At 38.7% G+C, this 21,078-nt stretch overlaps 1 protein-coding gene across 6 annotated transcripts in view; it reads right to left on the bottom strand.

Annotated features, from left to right (window-relative positions):
• The window catches only part of GFM2 (GTP dependent ribosome recycling factor mitochondrial 2), a 74,408-nt gene that overhangs the window by 39,373 nt on the left and 13,957 nt on the right, over positions 1-21,078 (bottom strand). For 5 of the 6 annotated variants that reach the window (XM_086698848.1, XM_025924269.2, XM_086698833.1 and 2 more), the window contains exons 4-8: positions 20,546-20,603; positions 20,023-20,120; positions 7,405-7,530; positions 6,168-6,256; positions 923-1,011 (exon numbers count right to left, since the gene is read on the bottom strand). In XM_086698848.1, coding sequence (XP_086554974.1) covers positions 923-1,011; positions 6,168-6,256; positions 7,405-7,530; positions 20,023-20,120; positions 20,546-20,603 — 460 coding nt within the window. Of the gene's footprint in view, positions 1-922; positions 1,012-6,167; positions 6,257-7,404; positions 7,531-19,890; positions 20,121-20,545; positions 20,604-21,078 lie in introns of those variants that run through there. The other variant, XM_086698854.1, reaches the window with a different exon arrangement.

Raw genomic sequence — 21,078 nt, 5'->3', positions numbered from 1 at the left:
AACAGATTTAAGAATGGTCTCTAAAATCACAACCATTTTCATTGTCCCTAATGTTCACCAGTGAACAGTTTTCCACATGACAATATCTTGAGTAAACTTTCAATGTCAACTTCAAACAGTGCTTGAGTATCTACCATAATCTTGCCACAGAGATATCTAGAGTATTATTATTATAAGCTTCACTTATTATAGTTTGAAACTAAGATTAAATAAACTGATCAAAGTCACCAATAATAAAGTTCAGTTAGACATTCAAATGCATGATCTGTCATTATAACTCAAGGATTCTTCTAACAACTACATTTGCTATCACACACAGCTATCCCCTTTCTTCTAAAAGCCAGCCCAATTTTGCTGTAACTTTACCTTAGGCGTTCTTGGTATCATGTTATCAGTTCAGAATTAGGATAGAAAAGTACATAAACACAAAGCATACTGTGTGGTTTGAGGAGAGGGACAGTTGGTGTTTTGTATTTGCCACTTACACACTGACCAGGATCTCTCCTTATCACATTTCTACCTGTTTTGAAACTCCTTTTTTAATGGGACTGAATTGAGATTCCATGGAATATTTATACTCTAGAGCGAACAGCTATTTATAAATTTAAGTTATAGTCCATTAAAAACTCAAAATTGTATTCCTACTTTTTTTTAATGTTTATTTATTCTTGAGAGAGAGGGGGAGAGAGAGGAGAGAGACAGAATGTAAGGAGGGGAGGGGCAGAGAGACAGACCCAGAATCCCAAGCAGGCTCCAGGCTCTGAGCTGTCAGCACAGAGCCCAACGTGGGGCTTGAACTCCCAAACCGTTAGATCATGACCTGAGTCGAAGTTGGATGCTTAACCGACTGAGCCACCCAGGTACCCCTGTATATCTACTTTTAACAAATGGGGGGGGGGGGGGGGAGAAACCCTTGAAATACCTTGCTCCAGTTTTGTCCATTTTGTTTAAAAAACAGATTCGAGGTATCTTGTGTTTATCAGCTTGCCTCCATACTGTGAGAGTCTGGGCCTGGAGCAAAGAGAAAGGGAAAAAAAACCACATATTGGACAAAAATAACTCCACTACACATGGAACAAATAGATCTAAGAATCTATTATAACATGGAACTGGGCCCTGTTCCAACACAGAATTAGTGCCGCTGCACTAGCTACTCTTCTGCTAGTGGGTAATAGAACAAAGAACATGATGAAGTGTGATACAGAACGTGCTTCAAACTGAGAATACTCCTTTGGGTGGTCTAGGTTGCCATACAAGGAGAACAAACACCTGGGAGGTATTAAGAGTCATGGAAAGAGGACTTAATCAAGAACCAGAAGATGTCATTTTTGTCTGGCTTCACCTTACCCAGAACAGGTCACATAATACTGAACTCATCAGTTTGCTGACCAGCAAAATAGGGACTTTTGCCTTAATTCTTTTGTTGTTGTAATGTAAAAAGAAGAGGACTGTATTATAAAAAATGATATTGTGATAAAAATATGCATTTTTACTCCTGAAACCAATATTGCACTATGTGTTAATTAAAATTTAAATAAAACTTTTTAAAAGTACATGCATTTTTATTGTGAATGTTTAAATATTGAGTTAAACTGAAGAGCGAGGGAGAAAAAAAGCCAATAACTGTATTTCTTAGTAGCAATTCTCACGTATTTTTTTTTTTAATTATTTATTTTGAGAGAGACAGAAAGCACACATGCATGCATGGGAGGGGGCAGAGAGAGAGAGAGAGACAGGGAGAAAGAGACTCCCAGGCAGGTTCCAGGCTGTCAGCACGGAGCCCCGATACGGAGCTTGATCCCACAAACCACGAGATTATGACCTGAACCGAAATCAAGAGTCAGATGTTTAACCAAATGAGCCACCCAGGCGCCCCTCTCATATGCTTTTCTATTTGACTTCTTTTAATTCTAATTTTTACACATTTTAAATATAAATAGTTTGAGTCTGTTACAATATCTCTGCCTAGTGGAGTCTCCTTAGCTCCACAAAGCCTAATGTGCTGACATTACCTGATACAGAAGCCACTTTATATAATTTGTTTAGGTAAAATTTAGATAGAATAAAAAACACTCAAGTGTATAGTGCGTTCTTGTAAATGTATAGATTTGTATAGCTACTATCCCAACCAAGATATAGAACCTAAGAAATTTTTCTTATGTCCCATCCCCCATAAACAACCTGTCCTCACATTTGTCACCACAGATTCATTCCATTTTTGAATCTCATATAAATAACATGGCTTGTTTCACTAAACATAAAGTTTTTGACATTCATTTATGTTGTTAGGTATGATGGCTGTTATTTTTGTTGTTGTTTTGTTTTTGGCTAAACCCCTTCGTATAAATGTGCCAGCTTGTTTGTCCACCTGTGGATGAGCACCCAGATTACTTCTAGTTTCGGGCTATTATGAATTTAGCTGCTGTAAATATTTTGAAAAAGTCTTTAGGAGACAAATGTTCTCATTCCCTTGGATAAAGATACAGGAGTAGAAGTGCTGGGTGAGAGGATATGTGCAGACTTCATTTTATAAGAAACTGCCAAATAGTCTTCCAAAGAATAATATTTTACAGTTCCACCAACAGTGTATAAGAGTTCCACTTGTTCCACAACTTCAGCCAGTATTTGCCATCATTTTTTTCAACTTTAGCCATTCTTGTGGGTGTCAAATAGTTTTTCTTTGTAATTTTAATTTGCATTTCTCGATAATCAATGAGACTGAGCATCTTTTCATGTGCTCACTGGGCCATTCATGTCTCTGGTGAAAAATCCACTCAAGTCTCTTGTCCATTTATTTACTGAGTTGTAAGTTTTTATTACTGATTTGTAGTTATTCATATATTCTGGATACAAGTCCTTGATCACACCCACGTACCATGTACTATGAAAATTTCAGCACATACTTCCTAAAACAATGATATTTTCCTACATAATCAATAGTGATATCGCATTCTGGAAATTTAACATTCATATACTATATCTAACATGAGAAATTTTTTCATAGCCTACATCTTCCCTTTTTATTTTTTAATTTTTTTAGTTTTAATAAGATGTAATTTTGATAAAATCCAATGAATCAACTTTTCTTCTTCTAGTATGCTTTATATCCTAAGATATTGTTACCTACCCCCAAGGTAACTAATTTCTGCATATGGTGAGGTGGGGTCTGGGGGTATATTATAAATTTTCCAAGAAAAAAGCATATTAAAAAATATAGAAAGACTTCCATTATCCCACTTGCTAGCTAAAAGTCCATTTTAGCATGTTGTAGCACATAAAAGGCTTCTGTGTCACAAATTCAGAAATTTCCTATTCCAATATATTTCAATTTTGTAAATAATGCCATCTGTCAAATGTACATATACAAGTCATAATGACAGAAAGAATGCAACCATTAGGACGCGAAGTGATCAGAAAGAAATGGGAATAATGTATAATCAACCTCAGACCTCAAGGTCAGGCTGTACTTAGATCAAAAAAACATCACTGCCTGTCAGCAGCCCTCAGGTCGGGCTTTCCATAACTATATTATTTCCCCCCAACAACTTTTCATTCTGAAAAATCTCAAACCTATAAAAAAGGTAAAAAAACAGTGCAATAAATACCCATGTACGCTTCACCTAGATTCACCAAGTATGAACACTTTGCCACACTTGCCTTTTTCTCCCCAAATGTGCATATGAACACATTAGAATGTGGGCACTGGGTATGGGAATGTGCCACTTGGATCTACTACACAGAGCATAATTAAATGATAGCTCCAGGTGCTATTCATCTTGACTAACTACCACGGTCTCTCAAGGACCAGCTAATGGCCAAGCAGAGCAGAAGTACTAATGTAGGTTATTCCTACAAAACATGTGGGACTTCTCCAACAGGCGACTTTGCCTTGAGGACTTCCATCAGCCTAGCCAAACCCCTTTTGGAAATGTGCTATAGTCTGAAACTCTTCCTACCCAATCAGTCGTCCTGTCACCAAGAGCTCCCTGATCTGCCCTCTGGTCTGAAAGCTCTCTTCCACTTCTCTCTTTTCTCCTTTACTCTTCACAGGGATTTCCACCAATAAATCTCTTATGCATCTAATCCCATCTTGGCATCTAATGCTCAAAGTACCCAAACTAACAACATACGTGTATGTGTGCGTGGGAGGTGAACCACTAGAGCAAGATGCAGATATCATGACACTTTAATCCTAAATACTTCAGCCTGTATTTTCTAAAAATAAGGATATTCTCCTACATAACCATTTACAAAGATCATATTCAAAGAATTTAAGCTGATACAATACTTTTTTCTTTTTTTTTTTTAATGTTTATTTATTTTTGAGACAGAGAGAGACAGAGTGTGAGCAGGGGAGGGGCAGAGAAAGAGGGAGACACAGAATCGGAAACAGGCTCCAGGATCTGAGCTGTCAGCACAGAACCCGACGCAGGGCTCGAACTCACAGACCGTGAGATCATGACCTGAGCTGAAGTCGGACGCCTAACCAACTGAGCCACCCGGGTGCCCCTACAATACTTTTTTCTAAGAACATATCATCTATATTAAAATTATTCTGGTTTTCCTACTGATGCTCTTTGTAACTTTTTGTTTTTGAATCCAGGATCCTTCCAAAGATCATATTACATTTAGTTTTCTCGTTTGTTTAAAATCCTTTCAACTACAGGAGTGCCTGTGTGGCTCAGTCAGTTAAGCATCCAACTTCAGTTCAGGTCGTGATCTCATGGTTCAGGAGTTCAAGTCCCGCATGGGGCTCTGTGTTGACAGATTCGGATTCTGTGTCTCCCTCTCTCTCTGCCCCTCTCCTGCTCGCACTCTCTCTCTTTCAAAAATAAACATTAAAAAAAACTTTTAAAAAATTTCATTTGATTGCCTTCTCATGATTAGATTTGGGCCAAACATTCTGCCAAGAATACAACATAATGTTGTGCCCTTCTTAGTGCATCCTATGAGAAAGCCCATGGTGTCGATTTGTATCATTTGGGAAATGTTAATATCGATCATTTAGTGTATCACTTTTAGTAATTTTAAGATTAGAAGAAGTGAAGAGGATTCTATATTTAATAAAAAGCCAATCTTGAAATTGTAAGACATATAGCAATATGCTAAAAAGTACATAACTGGGGCGCCTGGGTGGCGCAGTCGGTTAAGCATCCGACTTCAGCCAGGTCACGATCTCACGGTCCGTGAGTTCGAGCCCCGCGTCAGGCTCTGGGCTGATGGCTCAGAGCCTGGAGCCTGTTTCCGATTCTGTGTCTCCCTCTCTCTCTGCCCCTCTCCCGTTCATGCTGTGTCTCTCTCTGTCCCAAAAATAAATAAATGTTGAAAAAAAAATTAAAAAAATAAAAAATAAAAAGTACATAACTGACCCCAGTATATTTTAAATCCACTTTTAAGATTTATTCAAAAAACTCAGTAACTGTTAGGACACAATTCTTCATGGGTATTTCACCTTTCTACATAGTTTGCTAGGAAAGGCACTAATTGCCTTTGTTCTGGACTATGTCTTCAAAGATGTCTTCAAATATAGTAAACGGCTTAGAAAGAGAAGTGTCTTCCTCTGAGTCAAAAGGTAGGTTTGTTTATAAGCCTGGAAGATAACACCTCTCTCCAGAGCAAACAGCAGGCATGCTTACTGCCCATTATAAAACATGTGCATTTTCTAAGCACAGGGTTCCATGGCATGTGCAACTCTTGACTCTCCTGACTCTCTTTAGGTCACCCTGTGGGAATTGGGGCTTGGGTAACTAAGACAAGAAATTATCGACACTCTGGCTATTGCTACTCCTGTGACTAACAGTCCTTTGTCTCTGACTCAAAAGTCTTATGTCTTATGCCAGCATGCCATAAAACTGTGGCAGGTTAACTAGTTAGCTTAAAAAAACAGGTAAGAATCTCAAGCCCTTCACAGTTTTCAGCACTAACTTTCATATTTTCTACAGAAAAGCAACTATTTCCCTTTTATTACGAAATATTTGAGATCACATATAGACCTGTATATGTGATTGCAGTATTAAATTCCAATTTCACCATAATTTGATTAATATGAACTTAACAAATACAGGGCTATCGTAACTAAATCTGATACATTCTACTTTAAGAAAAAATCATGTTGTTGGTATCTTCATGCCAACTTTGAGAATATTTACTTTGAGAATATTTTTTACCTCTACACCAGCAGAGGCATCAAACACAGCTACTGCACCATCCAACACTCTAAGGCAGCGCTCAACCTCCAAGGTAAAGTCTACATGACCTAAAAAAAAGATGAGAAACATAACACTTAAAATCTTTTATTCATTTTTCTATGTTTATTTATTTTAGAGAGAGAGAGACAGAGCATGAGCAGGGGAGGGGCTGAGAGAGAGGGAGACACAGAATCTGAGCAGGCTCCAGGCTCTGAGCTGTCAGCACAGAGCCCAACACGGGGCTCAAACTCATGGACCGTGAGATCATGACCTGAGCTAAGCCAGGACACTCAACCTACTGAACCACCTAGGAGCCCCAACACTTAAAATCTTTTAAAAACTGAACAAAAAAACATGATCCAGCAATCCCACTTTGGGGTACATATCCAAAAGAACTGAAGGGAGAGTCTGAAAGACATATCTGCACACCACACTCATAGTAAAACTATTCACAATGGCCAAGAGGTGGAAAGAACCCAAATGTCCATCAATGGATGAATGATGTATATTTACATACAAATTATGTTATATATGTACAATGGAATATTATGCAGCCTTAAAAATAAAGGAAATCCGGGGCGCCTGGGTGGCGCAGTCGGTTAAGCGTCCGACTTCAGCCAGGTCACGATCTCGCGGTCCGGGAGTTCGAGCCCCGCGTCAGGCTCTGGGCTGATGGCTCAGAGCCTGGAGCCTGTTTCCGATTCTGTGTCTCCCTCTCTCTCTGCCCCTCCCCCGTTCATGCTCTGTCTCTCTCTGTCCCAAAAATAAATAAACGTTGAAAAAAAAAATTAAAAAAAAAAATAAAATAAAGGAAATCCTCTCACATATTATAAGACAGATAAACCTTGAAAGATTTCATGCTAAGCAAAGTAAGTCACCCACAAAAGGAGAAAAACTGTATGATTCTGCTCATATGAGGTATCTAAAGTAATCTCCTAGATTACAAAGTAGAAGAGTAATTACCAGCAATGGAAGCAGATGACAAAGAGTAGCAGTTATATAATGGATATATAGTTTCAGTTGTGCAAGACTAAGTACTCCTGGACATCAGTTTCACAACAATGTAAATATACTTACCTACTGAGCTGTACACTTAAAAATGGTTAGGGTGGTAAATTTTATGATATATTTTTGACCACAATTTAAAAGGAAACACAAACATGAATAAAAACCTCAAATGATGCAGCACCTCTGCGTTGCTCAAACAGCACCATACCTGGCGTATCAATTAAATTGACTCTATATCCCTTCCAATCAAACGTAACAGCAGCAGACTGAATAGTAATGCCTCTTTCTCGCTCTTGAGCCATGAAATCTGTCACTGTATCTCCATCATCAACATCTGACAAGGAAAGAGATGACACTGTTAGGCTTCATACCAAGTATATTCCATTGAGATAAGATATCTACATGACAGTTTAATTTGCTTTAAGACTGTTTATAAAATATTTGGCTTAATATCTAGAGGCCTTAATCTTACTCTACATAAGTCCTTGTTCTAGAAAAGCTTTTCCAGCAAAATGAGTAATTTTTCCATAAAAAATATTTTTTCTCTAAGATTAAATCCTAAATATTTTAATTTTTCTAAACTTTTTATTTTTTCATTTTTTCCCCTAGTTTACCTTTCATTATCCCTTTTTATGTTTCTCATATCTGATCCCTTGACAGGAGGGAGGGTAGTGCAATGAAAAGAGCACAGACAGATCTCGATTTAAATCCCAACTTTACCATTACTACTGTATGAACCTGAGCAAGCTACTTAACCTAATTTGTACTACAAGGTTAACAAAGGCAACCTCGCTGGGTTGCCGTAGAATAAAATGAGACTACATAAAGTACCTAGCCCAGTAAATGGTAAGTAAATGGTAGCTACAGGGAACAAGGTAAAGAAAAAACTCCTCCCAAGTAAAATTCTCCTTTACAAATCCTTCTGATTACTAAATCCGCCCCCCCCGCCCCACCCCCCAGCCAAAGACACTTATGTGTACAAATGAAAATAGTCTTGGTGGAACTTCTATAGTAAAAAGTTACGGATAAAGTTCACCTTGACTACTAAATTATTCTGCATTAAAATTCTTGTACTCTCATTAAATTTATACAGTAAAAGAAGTAAAAATGAGTTTATCGTTACCATTCAAAATTCAAAACCACAAGTGATCATGGCCTTATACTACCACTACTTATGTCAGCATTAAACCTCTAAAAATGATAACCACTTTTCCTGTTTGTGTATGTATAGATGTATATAAACATATGTATACATATGTGCCAACTGGGGGAAGAAAAGAAAAATTTATTTTTCAGGAGCCCCAAATATCGATGTTAAAAATTAGTGTTGCCAGTTACTCACAAAATAACAAACCAAGAAAACAAACATCATTAATGAGACAAAGACCAAATACCTAACCAAAAGCGCCAAGTTTTTATTTACTTATCTTTTTAACATCTATTTGTTTTTGAGAGAGGGAGACAGAGCGTGAGCAGGGGAGGGGCAGAGAGAAAGGGAGACCCAGAATTCGAAGCAAGCTCCAGGCCCTGAGCTGTCAGCAAAGAGTCCGATGCAGGGCTCGAACCCCACGAACCACTAGATCATGACCTGAGCCGAAGCTGAACAACTAACCTACTGAGCCACCCAGGTGCCCAAAAGCTCTAAACTTGTAAAACATTTGTATGAGGAGGGGATGCAAGATGGTGGAGTAAGAGGACCCTAAGCTCATCCCATCCTACTTTTACAGCTACATATCACTCACATCTGAGTCAATAAACTGAAGAGTGATCTGAAGACTAGCAGAACAAACTCCACAGCCAAATACAGGAAGCCAGCCCTGGAGAGGTTAGAAAGGGCAGAAAGGCAGCCAGGAGCACTGCCCACAGGAGAAAGGAAGCTGTGGTCACAGAGAAGGCAAAGCACCGGGGAGTTTACATAGGAAAAAAGAATGCCCATAGCTTCCAGCCTTGAAAACCAGAGGCACTGAACTCCATGACTCTGTATAACTAGGGGAGTTGGGAGTCTAGAGCTCTGAAGGTCAGGTGACTCAGCACTGGGTAGCCAGGAGTGCACGTGATAGCCAGGTCCCCGCCCTTAAAGAGACGAGGACCTTTAGAAGAGTCAACACAGACGTGACAGCTTGCACAAAGGCAAAGAGATCTGTTTATAGAGATTTCAGAGCACACTGAGGAATTCCTCTGAGAACAAAGGAACTGGCAGGTGCGGTGCCATTTTTTCTCCCACCCTCCAGCATAAACAGACACAGGCGGGAGGCAGTGCTGCACAGACACCCGTGAGGTAGCGCCAGCAGTGCGCTGTGCCTTGAGTTCTCCTGAGGAATCACCCACTCTAAGTATGCTGGCCTAGGCCCTGGGCTCAGGGCAAATTTTATTAACACTGCGTGCGCCCCACCCAATCACTGCCTCCGCGTGCTGTGGCCCTGTGGCCATCGCACTCTGGCAGATCTAGCCAGGTCTAGCAGCTCAGTGCAGATTTTGCTAAAGTTGAATGCCCCCAGCCACCACACACAGACCCGTACGCTTCTTGTCACTACCTCAGCCGTGTGCTTTGTGTCCAGCTAACACATGCCACGCCGCTGGCCACCACCGTGATTTAGGGGATCTGGCCTGGGACTACTGACTCGGTGCAAATTTTGGTTAACACTGCTGCCTGGCCCCTGAGCCCTCCTATGGTCATGCCCTCTCAAGCCGCCCTGCCTGGGTCTAATACCACAGAAAGCAAGCACCGCCCACAAGAGGCAGATAGTCAGTGCAAAAGTCTGGACTGAAAGAGAAAGCACAATAGTAGGACGCAAGCAACGCAACGCAAGCAAAGCAACGCAAGCAACATACAGCAGACTCCTCTGAAGTGTCACTTTCTGGTGAATAGGGAACAGTGCACTGCAGGGCACTACAAGACCTCTTCTTCATAAAGCCACTACTTTTAACAGCAGGAGATATGGCTGACTTTCCTAATACACAGAAACAGACACAGAGAGGTAGACAAAATGAGGAGACAGGGGAATATGTCCCAAATGAAAGAACATGACAAAATCACAACAGGAGACATAAGTGAAACAGAAATTACTACGCCTGGTAGAGAATTTAGAATAATGATCGCAAAGATACTCACTAAACTTGAGAAAAGAGTGGAGGATATTGTTGAGACCCTTAGCAAAGACAGAAAAAAATAACATCAGACATGAAGACTCAATAAATGAAACAAAAAAATATAATAAATGGAATAAAAAGTAGGCTACAGGAAGCAAAGGAATGTTATCAGTGACCCGGAGGATAGAGAAATGGGAAGCAATCAAGATGAACAGATGAGAGACAAATACTGCATAATAAGAACTGACTTACAGAACTCTCACTCAATCAAGCATAGTAACATTCATGTTACACGGATCCCAGAAGAGAGAGAAAGGGTGGCAGAAAATGTATCTGAAGAAAAAATAGCTGAATACTTCCCAAATGTGAGGAGGGAAACAGAGATCCAGATTCAGGACGCACAACAAATTGTCCCAACAAATTCAACCCCCAACAAACAAATTGCCACAACAAATTCAAACTCCCCAACAAATGCAACTCAAGGGATTCCACACAAAGACACACATGAATTAAAATGGAAAAGGGGCGCCTGGGTGGCTCAGTCAGTAAAAGCGTCCGACTTCGGCTCAGGTCATGATCTCGCGGTCCATGATTTCGAGCCCCGCATCGGGCTCTGTGCTGACAGCTCAGAGCCTGGAGCCTGCTTCAGATTCTGTGGCTCCCTTTCTCTGACCCTCCCCCGTTCATGCTGTCTCTCTCTCTGTCTCAAAAATAAATAAACGTTAAAAAAATAAAATAAAATGAAAAAAAATTATGATAAAGAATTTTAAAGGTTGCAAGAGAAAAGAAGACAGTTACATACAAAGAAATGCCATAAGGCTATCAGTGGTTTTTTCAGACAGAAACTGCAGGCCAGACAGGAGTGGCATGATATATTCAAAGTGCTGAAAGGATTTTCTGCAGCCATGAATACTCTATCCAGCAAGGTTATCATTTCGAATTGAAAGATAGACTTTCTCACACTAACAAAAACTAAAGGAGTTTAAGACCACTAAACCAGGGGCGCCTGGGTGGCGCAGTCGTTTAAGCGTCCGACTTCAGCCAGGTCACGATCTCGCGGTCAGTGAGTTCGAGCCCCGCGTCAGGCTCTGGGCTGATGGCTCGGAGCCTGGAGCCTGTTTCCGATTCTGTGTCTCCCTCTCTCTCTGCCCCTCCCCCGTTCATGCTCTGTCTCTCTCTGTCCCAAAAATAAAAAATAAATGTTGAAAAAAAAAAAAAAAAAAAAAAGACCACTAAACCAGTCCTACAAGAAATACTAAAGGGCACTCTTTGAGTGGGAAGCAAAGCACCTAAGTAAAAGTGTAAAAAAGTAAAAAACACAAAAAAACATTAAAAGAAAATACTTCCAGGGGCACCTGGGTGGCTCAGTCGGTTAAGTGTCTGACTTTGTCTCAGGTCATGATTTCACAGCTTGTGAGTTCAAGCCCCGGGGTGAACTGGAGCCTGCTTCAGACTCTGCCCCAATACTACTCATGCTCTGTCTGTCTCTCTCTCTCAAAAATAAACATCACAAAAAATTTTTTTAAAGAAAGTAAATGCGGGGCGCCTGGGTGGCGCAGTCGGTTAAGCGTCCGACTTCAGCCAGGTCACGATCTCACGGTCCGTGAGTTCGAGCCCCGCGTCGGGCTCTGGGCTGATGGCTCGGAGCCTGGAGCCTGTTTCCGATTCTGTGTCTCCCTCTCTCTCTGCCCCTCCCCTGTTCATGCTCTGTCTCTCTCTGTCCCAAAAATAAATAAACGTTGAAAAAAAAAATTTTTTTTTTTAAAATAAAAAAAAATAAATAAAAAAAGAAAGTAAATGCTTCTGTAAAAACCAGTTAAAATATTCAGAAAATAAAAGGATGTAAAAATGACATCCTATACCAAAAGCATGGGGGGTGGGATTACAGAGGGGTTTAAAGTTCTGCAACCATCAACTTAACATACACTACTATATGCAGAAGAGGTTCTACACAAACCTAATGGTAATCACAAAATAAAAACCAGTAATAGATATGCAAAGAATGAAGAAAAAGGAATCCAAGTATATCACTGAAGAAAGCCAACAAACCATGAAAGAAAGGGTCAGAAAAAAGGTGCAAAAACAACCACAAAACAAGTAACAAAATGGCAAAAATACATACTGATCAGTAATTACTTTGAATGTAAATGGACTAAACACTCCAATCAAAAGACACAGGGTGACAGAATGAATAAAAACAAGACCCATCTAAATGCTACCTACAAGAAACTCATTTCAGACAGAAAGACACTTGGAGATTGAATGTGAGGGACAGAAAAACATTCATCATGCAAATGGATGTCAAAAGAAAGGCAGGATAGCCATACTTATATCAGACAAAATAGACTTGAAAACAAAGTCTGTAACAAGAGACAAAAACCACTGAATAATAAAGGGTACAATCCAACAGCAGAATAACAATTGTAAATATTTATGCACCCAACATGAAAGCACCCAATTCCATAAAACAGTTAGCAACAAACATAAAGGAACTAATCAAAAGTAACACAACAATAGTAAAGTGACTTGAATACCCCACTTAGATCAATGGAGAGATCATCAAACCAGAAAATAAACAAGGAAATAGTGGCTATGAATGACACACTGGACCAGATGGATATAACAGGAGTATCAGAACATTCCATCTAAAACAGGAGAAAACACATTCTTTTCAAACACACACAGAACATTCTCCAGAACAGATCACATATTTAGGCCACAGAACAAGTCTTAACAAATTATAAAAATCAAAGTCATACCATGCATCTTTCCTGACTACAACGCTATGAAACTAGAAAGCTACTACAAGAAAGGTTCTGCAAAGACCACAGATACATGGAAGTTAAATGACATGCTAGTAAACAATGAATGGGTCAACCAAGAAATCAAAGAATAAAAAAATTACATGGAAACAAAAATGAAAATTACAATGATTCAAAAACTTCGGGAAGCAGCAAAAGTGGTTCTAAGAGATTAGTGTACTATTGCAATACAGGTTTACTTCGAGAAGCAAGAAAAATCTCAAACAACATAACCTCACACCTAAAGGGATTAGAAAAAGAACACATAATACCCAAACCCAGCAAAAGAAGAAAATACAGATTAGAACAGAAATAAATGACACAGAAAGTAAAAAAACAAAAAACCCAATAGGATGGATCAACGAAAGCAAGAAAGAATTCTCTGAAAGGATCAACAAAATTGAAAAACCCGTAGCAAGATTCATAAAGAAAAAAAAAAAAAGCAGAGAAAGAGGGGTTGGGGGTACCCAAATAAACAAAATCACCAATGAAAGAGGAGAAATAACAATCAACACCAAATAAATACAAATAATTGTTACAGAATATTATGAAAACCTAAATGCCAACACAATGGACAACTTAAAAGAAATGGATAAATTCCTAGAAACATATAACCTACCCAACCTATGGTGAAAGAAATGGAAAAATTGAACAGACCAATTACCTGCAATGAAATCAGTCATCAAAAAACTCAGAAAAAAAGCAATGCCTGAGGGCTCAGTCAGTTAAGTGTCTGACTTCAGCTCAGGTCATGATCTCACAGTTGGTGAGTTTAAGCCCCACGTGGGACTCTGTGCTGACAGCTCAGAGCCTGAAGCCTGCTTTGGAGTCCATGTCTCCCTCTCTCTCTGCCCCTTCCCCACTCTGTGTCTCTCTCTCTCACTCTCTCCCTCTCTGTCTCAAAAATAAACATTAAAAAAAAATTTTTTTTAACTCTCAAAAAACAAAAGTCCAGGACCAGACGGCTTCACAGGAATGCTACAAAACATTTAATTAAGTGTTAATACCTATTCTCCTCAGACTGTTCTGAAAAACACAAGAGGAAGAAAAACTTCCAAATTCATTCAACGAGGCCAGTATCATCTCGATACCAAAACCAAACAGAAACCACACACACAAAAAAAGAGAGAACTATAGGCCAATATTTCTCATGAATATAGATGCAAAAAAACCTCAACAAAATATGAGCAAACCAAATCCAACAATACATTTAAAAAAACCATATACCACAATCAAGTGGGATTTATTCCAGGGATGCAAGGGCGATCCAGTATTTGCAAACAATCAATGTGATAAGAGAAAGGATAAAAACTGTATAATCATTTTAGCAGATGCATAAAAAGCACTTGACAAAGTACATCCATTCATGATAAAAATCCTGTGCAAAATAGGTCAAGAAGGAAACATACCTCATATGATAAAGGCCTTCTATGAAAAACTCACAGCCAACATCACACTCTATCATGAAAAACTGAAAACTTTTCCCTTAAGGTAAAGAACAGGACACAGATATCCACTCTCACTTTAATTCAACATAGTACTGGCCGTCCTAGCCATAGTAATCAGATAAGAAAAAGAAATAATAGGGATCCAAATTGGTAAGAAAGAAGTAAAACTTGCACTATTTCCATCTGACACAATACTACATACAGAAAACCCTAAAGATTCCACCAAAAAACTGCTAAAACTGATAAATGAATTCAATAAAGTTGCAGGATACAAAATCAATGTGCAGAAATTTGTTGCATTCTTACACACTAATAGCAAAGTAGCAGAAAGTGAAAAGAAGAAAACAAGCCTATTTACAAGTGTACCCAAAACAATAAAATACCTTGGAAAAAATTTAACCAAAGAGGTGAAAGACCTATACTCTGAAAACTATGAAACAATGATGAAAGAAATTCAAGACAACACAAAGGAATGAAAGACATTCACAGACTGGAAGAACAAATACTGGTGAAATGTTCAGACTACCTCAAACAATCTATAGATTTAATGTAATCCCTACCAAAATATCAACAGCATTTTTCACAGAACTAAAACAATCCTAAAATTTGTATGAAACCACAAAAGATGTAGAAGAGCCAAAGCAATCTTGAAAAAGAACAACAAAACAGGAGGTATCACAATTCCAGATTTCAAGTTATATTACAAAGCAGTAGTAATTAAACAGTATGGCACTGGCATAAAAACAGACACAGAGGTCAGTGTAATAGAACAGAAAACTAAGAAATAAACCCACAATATATGGTCAATTAATCTTTAACAAAAGAAGAATGAATAACCAGTGGAAAAAAGACAGTCTCTTCAACGAACAGTGCTGGGAAAGCTAGACAGCTATAAGCAAAAGAATGAAACTGCACCACTTTCTTACGCTATACACAAAATGAACTCAAAATGGATTAAAGACCTAAATGTTGAGACCTGAAACCATAAAAACCTTTGAAAAGAGCACAGAAAGTCATCTGACATCAGCCATAGCAACATTTTTCTAGGTATGTCTCCTGAGGCAAGGGAAATAAAAGCAAAAATAAATTATTCGGACTACATCAAAATAATAAGCTTCCGCACAGTGAAGGGAATGATCAACAAAACTCAAAGGCAACCAACCTATTGAATAGGAGAAGATATAGGCAAATGACATATCTGATTAGTACCCAAAACATATAAAGAACTGATACAACTCAACACCCAAAAAAACACATAATCCAATTAAAACATGGGCAGAAGATGTGAACAGACATACCTGCAAAGAAGACAGATGGCTAACACACACACGAAGATGCTCAACATCACTCATCATCAGAGAAACACAAATCGAAATCACAATGAGGTATCACCTCACACCTACCAGAATGGCTAAAATCAAAAACACAAGAAATAACAAGTACTGATGAGAATGTGGAGAAAAAAGAACCCTCTTTTACTGTTGGTGGGAATGCAAACTGGCGGAGCCACTCTAGAAAACAGTGGAGCTTTCTCAAAAAGTTAAAAATAGAACTACCCTAGGACCCAGGAATCACACTCCTGGGTATCTACCCCCCAAAATACAAAAAGCCTAATTTAAAGGGATATATGGACCCCTATGTTTACTGAAGCATTATTTACAATAGCTAAGATACGGAAGCAGCTCAAATGTCCATCAATACATGAATGGATAAAGATGTAGGATACACACACACACACAGAATACTATTCAGCCATAAAAAAGTAAAATCTTGACATTTGCAACAACATGGATAGAGCTGAAAGTGTAATGCTAAGCGAAATAATTCAGAGAAAGACGACTATCATATGATCTCACTTATCTGTGAAATTTAACAAACAAAATAATGAAAAACAAAGAAACAAAACAAGGAGAAAAAAAGAAAGAAATCAAGAAATAGACTCTTAACTATAGAGAACTGATGGTTAACAGAGTGGGTGGGGGATGGGGGAAACAGGGCATGAGAATTAAAGAGTATAATTATGATGAAAAAAGAAAATGATAAAAAAGAAAAAACAAAACAAAGATATCTGTACCCCCAAATTCACTGTAGCATTAACAATAGCGAAGATAATGGAAGCAACCTAAGTGTCCCACAATACATAAGATGTGATATATATATGTGTGTGTGTGTGTTTACGTGTGTGTGTGTATATATATATACGTGTACATGTGCATATATATGTGTGTGTGTGTACGTGTGTGTGTATATATATATACGTACACATATATATATACACATAATATTCCGGTGTGTGTGTGTGTGTGTGTGTACATGTGTGTATATATATATATATATGTGTGTGTGTGTGTGTACGTGTGTGTATATATATATATATACGTACACACATATATAGACACATGTACACACACACACACTGGAATATTACATATTACACAGTCACAAAGAAGAATGAGATCCTGCCATCCGAAAAACAGAGGGTATCATGCTAAGTGAAATAAGTCATACCCAGAAAGACAAGTACCATGTGATTTCACTAAGTGCAATCTAAAACAAACAAAAAGCAAAAGCAGACCTGTGAATACAGAGAAGTGATGGTAGCCAGAGGGAAGGGAAGCAGGGGGATGGGCAACTGGGTATAAGGGAGTGGGAGGTTTTTAGTTATGAAATGAATAAGAGCTGGGGATGAAAGGTACAGCACAGGGAATACAGTCGACGGCACTGTCATAGTGTTGTACGGTAACAGATGGTAGTTATACTTGTGGTGAGCATAACGATGTATAGAGTTGTCGTAAAGACAGAGCTGTCATAGAGACAAATCTTTTTTTTTCTTTAAAGTTTATTTATTTATTTATTCTCAGAGAGAGCAGGGGAGGGGTAGATAGAGAGAAAGAATCCCAAGCAGGCCGCGCACTGTCCACACAGAGACTGACACGGGGCTCGAACTTACAAAACGTGATGAGATCATGACTTGAGCAGAAACCAAAAATTGGGACACCTAGCAGACTGTGTCACCCAAGTGCTCCCGTTGGGACAAATCTTGTGGACACAGGCTAAGTATTAAATAAGCCAGTCAAGGGGCGCCTGGGTGGCTCAGTCGGTTAAGTGGCCGACTTCAGCTCAGGTCACGATCTCGAGGTCTGTGAGTTCGAGCCCCGTGTCAGGCTCTGTGCTGACCGCTCAGAGCCTGGAGCCTGTTTCAGATTCTGTGTCTCCCTCTCTCTCTCTCTCTGACCCTCCCCCATTCATGTTCTGTCTCTCTCTGTCTCAAAAATAAATAAAACGTTAAAAAAAAAAATTTAAAAAATAAATAAATAAGCCAGTCACAAAAAGACCAATACTGTATGATTCTTTCCACTTATATGAGTTATCTAGAGTAGTCAAATTCATAGAAAGACAAAGTGGAATGATAGTTTCCAGGGGCTGGGCAGAGGGAAAAACATGGAGTTATTATTTAATGGGTATAGCATTTGGGTTTTGCGAGATTAAAAAGTTCTGAAGACTGCCAACAGTACTTAACACTACTTAAATGTACACTCAGAAATGCCTAATATGGTAAATGTTTTCTTATATGTGTATATTTTTTACCACAATTAAAAAAAAGGTTGCCTTGAAAATTGCCCACCTAATCTGGATCCTCACTTCAGGAATACAAACTGGGGGTGTGAGAAAAGAATTATCATCATATCTGTGATACAAGAGAAGAAGCCTAATAATGTTCCACATTTTGCTGTTATATCCCCACTTACACAGCAGTAATTCTATGAGAAATGCATGTGTTCATACATTTCAGAAACTATCAGCATGAATATTCTAATCCTGGGTGTTCTTTTCTTCTATAAATACTATGCTAAGCCCTCAACCAATTTCAAGGTCTAGAGAAATGGTTCTCAGTATAATGCATTTCAAAATCTCTGTGGAGCTTTTGAAAAAGATTTCCACTTCTGGTATTATGAACATGAGGACCTCCATCTCAAATTTCAGAACAAAATGTTTTACCAGAGATAAAGATTGGTACTTTATAATGATAAAAAAGTTGATTTGTCAGAGAAACACAACAATCATAAATGTGTATATGATAAATACAGAGTTTTAAAATACATAACACAAAAATACAGACAACCAGGCGATACCACATACTTGCTGAATCTTAATTTCCAGCGTGGTGCTAAGGCACTGTTATTTAAAAACAAAATAAAACAAAAAAATTACATGGGGATTCAAATGTGCAAGACTGGTCAAGAACTACCATTTTTGACATCTTATAATTAAAAAATAAAATCAAAACTTAAGTAAATACTACTACTACTGCTACTATTTCTACTGTGAATTGGATTAACAAAATCCTTTCTTCTTCTGCAAGAGAATTTGATTCAATTAACTTTCTTGTTCTTTTCTTCTAGAAACCAGAGAACACAAGTATGTCAATTATGTTGCCAGGCAAAATCTCTCTCTCTTTTTAAAATATTTTGAGCAGAAGCATGTGTGCACACACGTCTGAGTATAGGAGAGACAGAGAAAGAGGGAAAGAGAGAATCCCAAGCAGGCTCCAGGCTGTCAGCACAGGGCTTGAGCCCACAAATCGTAAAATCATAACCTGAGCCGAAATCAAGAGTCGGGCATTCCAATGAATGAGCCACCCAGACACCACAGCAACATATCTTACAGAAAAAATAATTTGTGATTGGTAAGGTACATCTGAATTGGGAAGAGCTATACATGAATTGTAAGTACTTGATGGAGATACACAACCTTAAGCTCCCCTGAGTGGGATATGGCATAGCCTTTCTAGTAAATCTGGAAGAGAGCCCACGGAGCTGTAATGAGAGGTTTTGGGTCCTAAGGGGCCTGAAGCTTGTAAGCCAGGGTAGCTCCTGTGAATTCTGTTGCCTTAAACTGTACTGTCACTTTAAAATTTTTTTTTTTTTAAGTTTATTTATTCTTGAGAGATAGAGACAGAGCATGAGCAGGGGAGGGGGAGAGAGAAGGGGAGACACAGAATCCGAAGCAGGCTCCAGGCTCTGAGCTGTCAGCACAGAGCCCAACGCGGGGCTTGAACTCACGAACCGCGAGATCATGACCTAAGCTGAAGCCGGACGCTTAACCGACTGAGCCACCCAGGCGTCCCTGTACTGTCACTTTTGAGTGGCCAAAGAAGTTAGTTCCCAGATAGCTATGTGCACTGCATTAAGGACTGCTGCAGAAAGAAACACCTATTGCTGGTATGCGGGGAAGCTATGGTTCCTGTCCTATAGCATTCTGAGTAGACGAGGGCGAATTGTTGTCCAAGATAGTCCTGTGAGTCTGAATGTTGAGTTGAACCTAAGAAAACGCTTTGGTGGGTGTTGCAACTACCTTATCTTTATGTTGTGGTTTAGACATCAGTACTTCCATGCCATACTCAAGATCTCTAGGTTGACTTCTTAAAACATTTTCCAGTGATGTTTTTGCTAATGGGGGTTGGGGTGAGGAGGAATCCATTCTAACCTCCCAGCGATCTTGTGTATCCAGAATAGTACAATATTCTTTCTGTGGTGGTAGTTTTGCCTGCATCAATATGAGCCATAATTCCAATATTTCGGATTCTGTTTGAAAGGTGGAGAAAAAAAAAAAAAAAAAGCATGTGTTACATAGTGGTCATTACTAAAACCGTAAAACCAAAATATGTATTCTATATGCTATGCAAATTTCAAAGCTAGTTAGTATTTCATAAAAACGACAAAACCAGAAAATACATCCCTACCACATTATTCTGACAAAACAGCTAAATAACAGCTAACTACAATCTTGTGAATTTTACTTTTAGTTCTATGAAAATTGTGCTGCTGCTACATTAAAAATATTTAGCACTGAAATGGAAAAAAGAATAGCTTTAAAGATATATACCAACATCTATTTATAGTTAGCGAGGGCAGAAAGCTAAATTAACAATGCTAAATTAAGCCCATGACAGAAACCTTTACCTTTTCACACAGTGAATGAAACAGACAGTATCAATGATAGTACTTACTTAGCTATGGGAGGATTGATGACAGAATGAAGGGATTTGATATCATTTCCTATCAAACCTAATGGAAAGAGGGTTATAATTGAAAAGTTTAAGAAATTTTCCTTTAATTGACAAAGAAGTTAAAATAATTTTAAGCAAATACAGTAATTCCAAGTACAGTAAAATCCAAGATAAATAAAACTTTCTTTTACCTAAAAGTTATATCTCTAAAGAAAAGGCAATGGATGATGATAAGGTAAATTTTCAAACATAAATTTCTAGAAGACATCCTTAGAAAAATATAAATTTACCCCAATCTTTCCCACTTTTTTTAATGTTTATTTATTTTTGACAGAGCATAAGCAGGAGAGGGGCAGACAGAGGGTATGAGAGAGGGGGCTAGAAAATCAAAGCAGGCTCTGTGCTGACAGCAGTGAGCCCGATGTGGGGCTCAAACTCACTAACCGCAAGATCATGACCTGAACCAACTGACTGAGGTCAATCGACTTAGCTACCCAGGTGCCCCTAATCTTTGCCACTTTCTACAATTCTAC

The sequence above is a fragment of the Puma concolor genome, chromosome A1 (assembly GCF_028749965.1).
Source record: "Puma concolor isolate L17-30 chromosome A1, mPumCon1.1.hap2, whole genome shotgun sequence".
Taxonomy (NCBI): domain Eukaryota; kingdom Metazoa; phylum Chordata; class Mammalia; order Carnivora; family Felidae; genus Puma; species Puma concolor.
The sequence above is the reverse complement of the archived record's forward strand: the minus strand, read 5'-3'. Positions and strand labels throughout refer to the sequence as shown.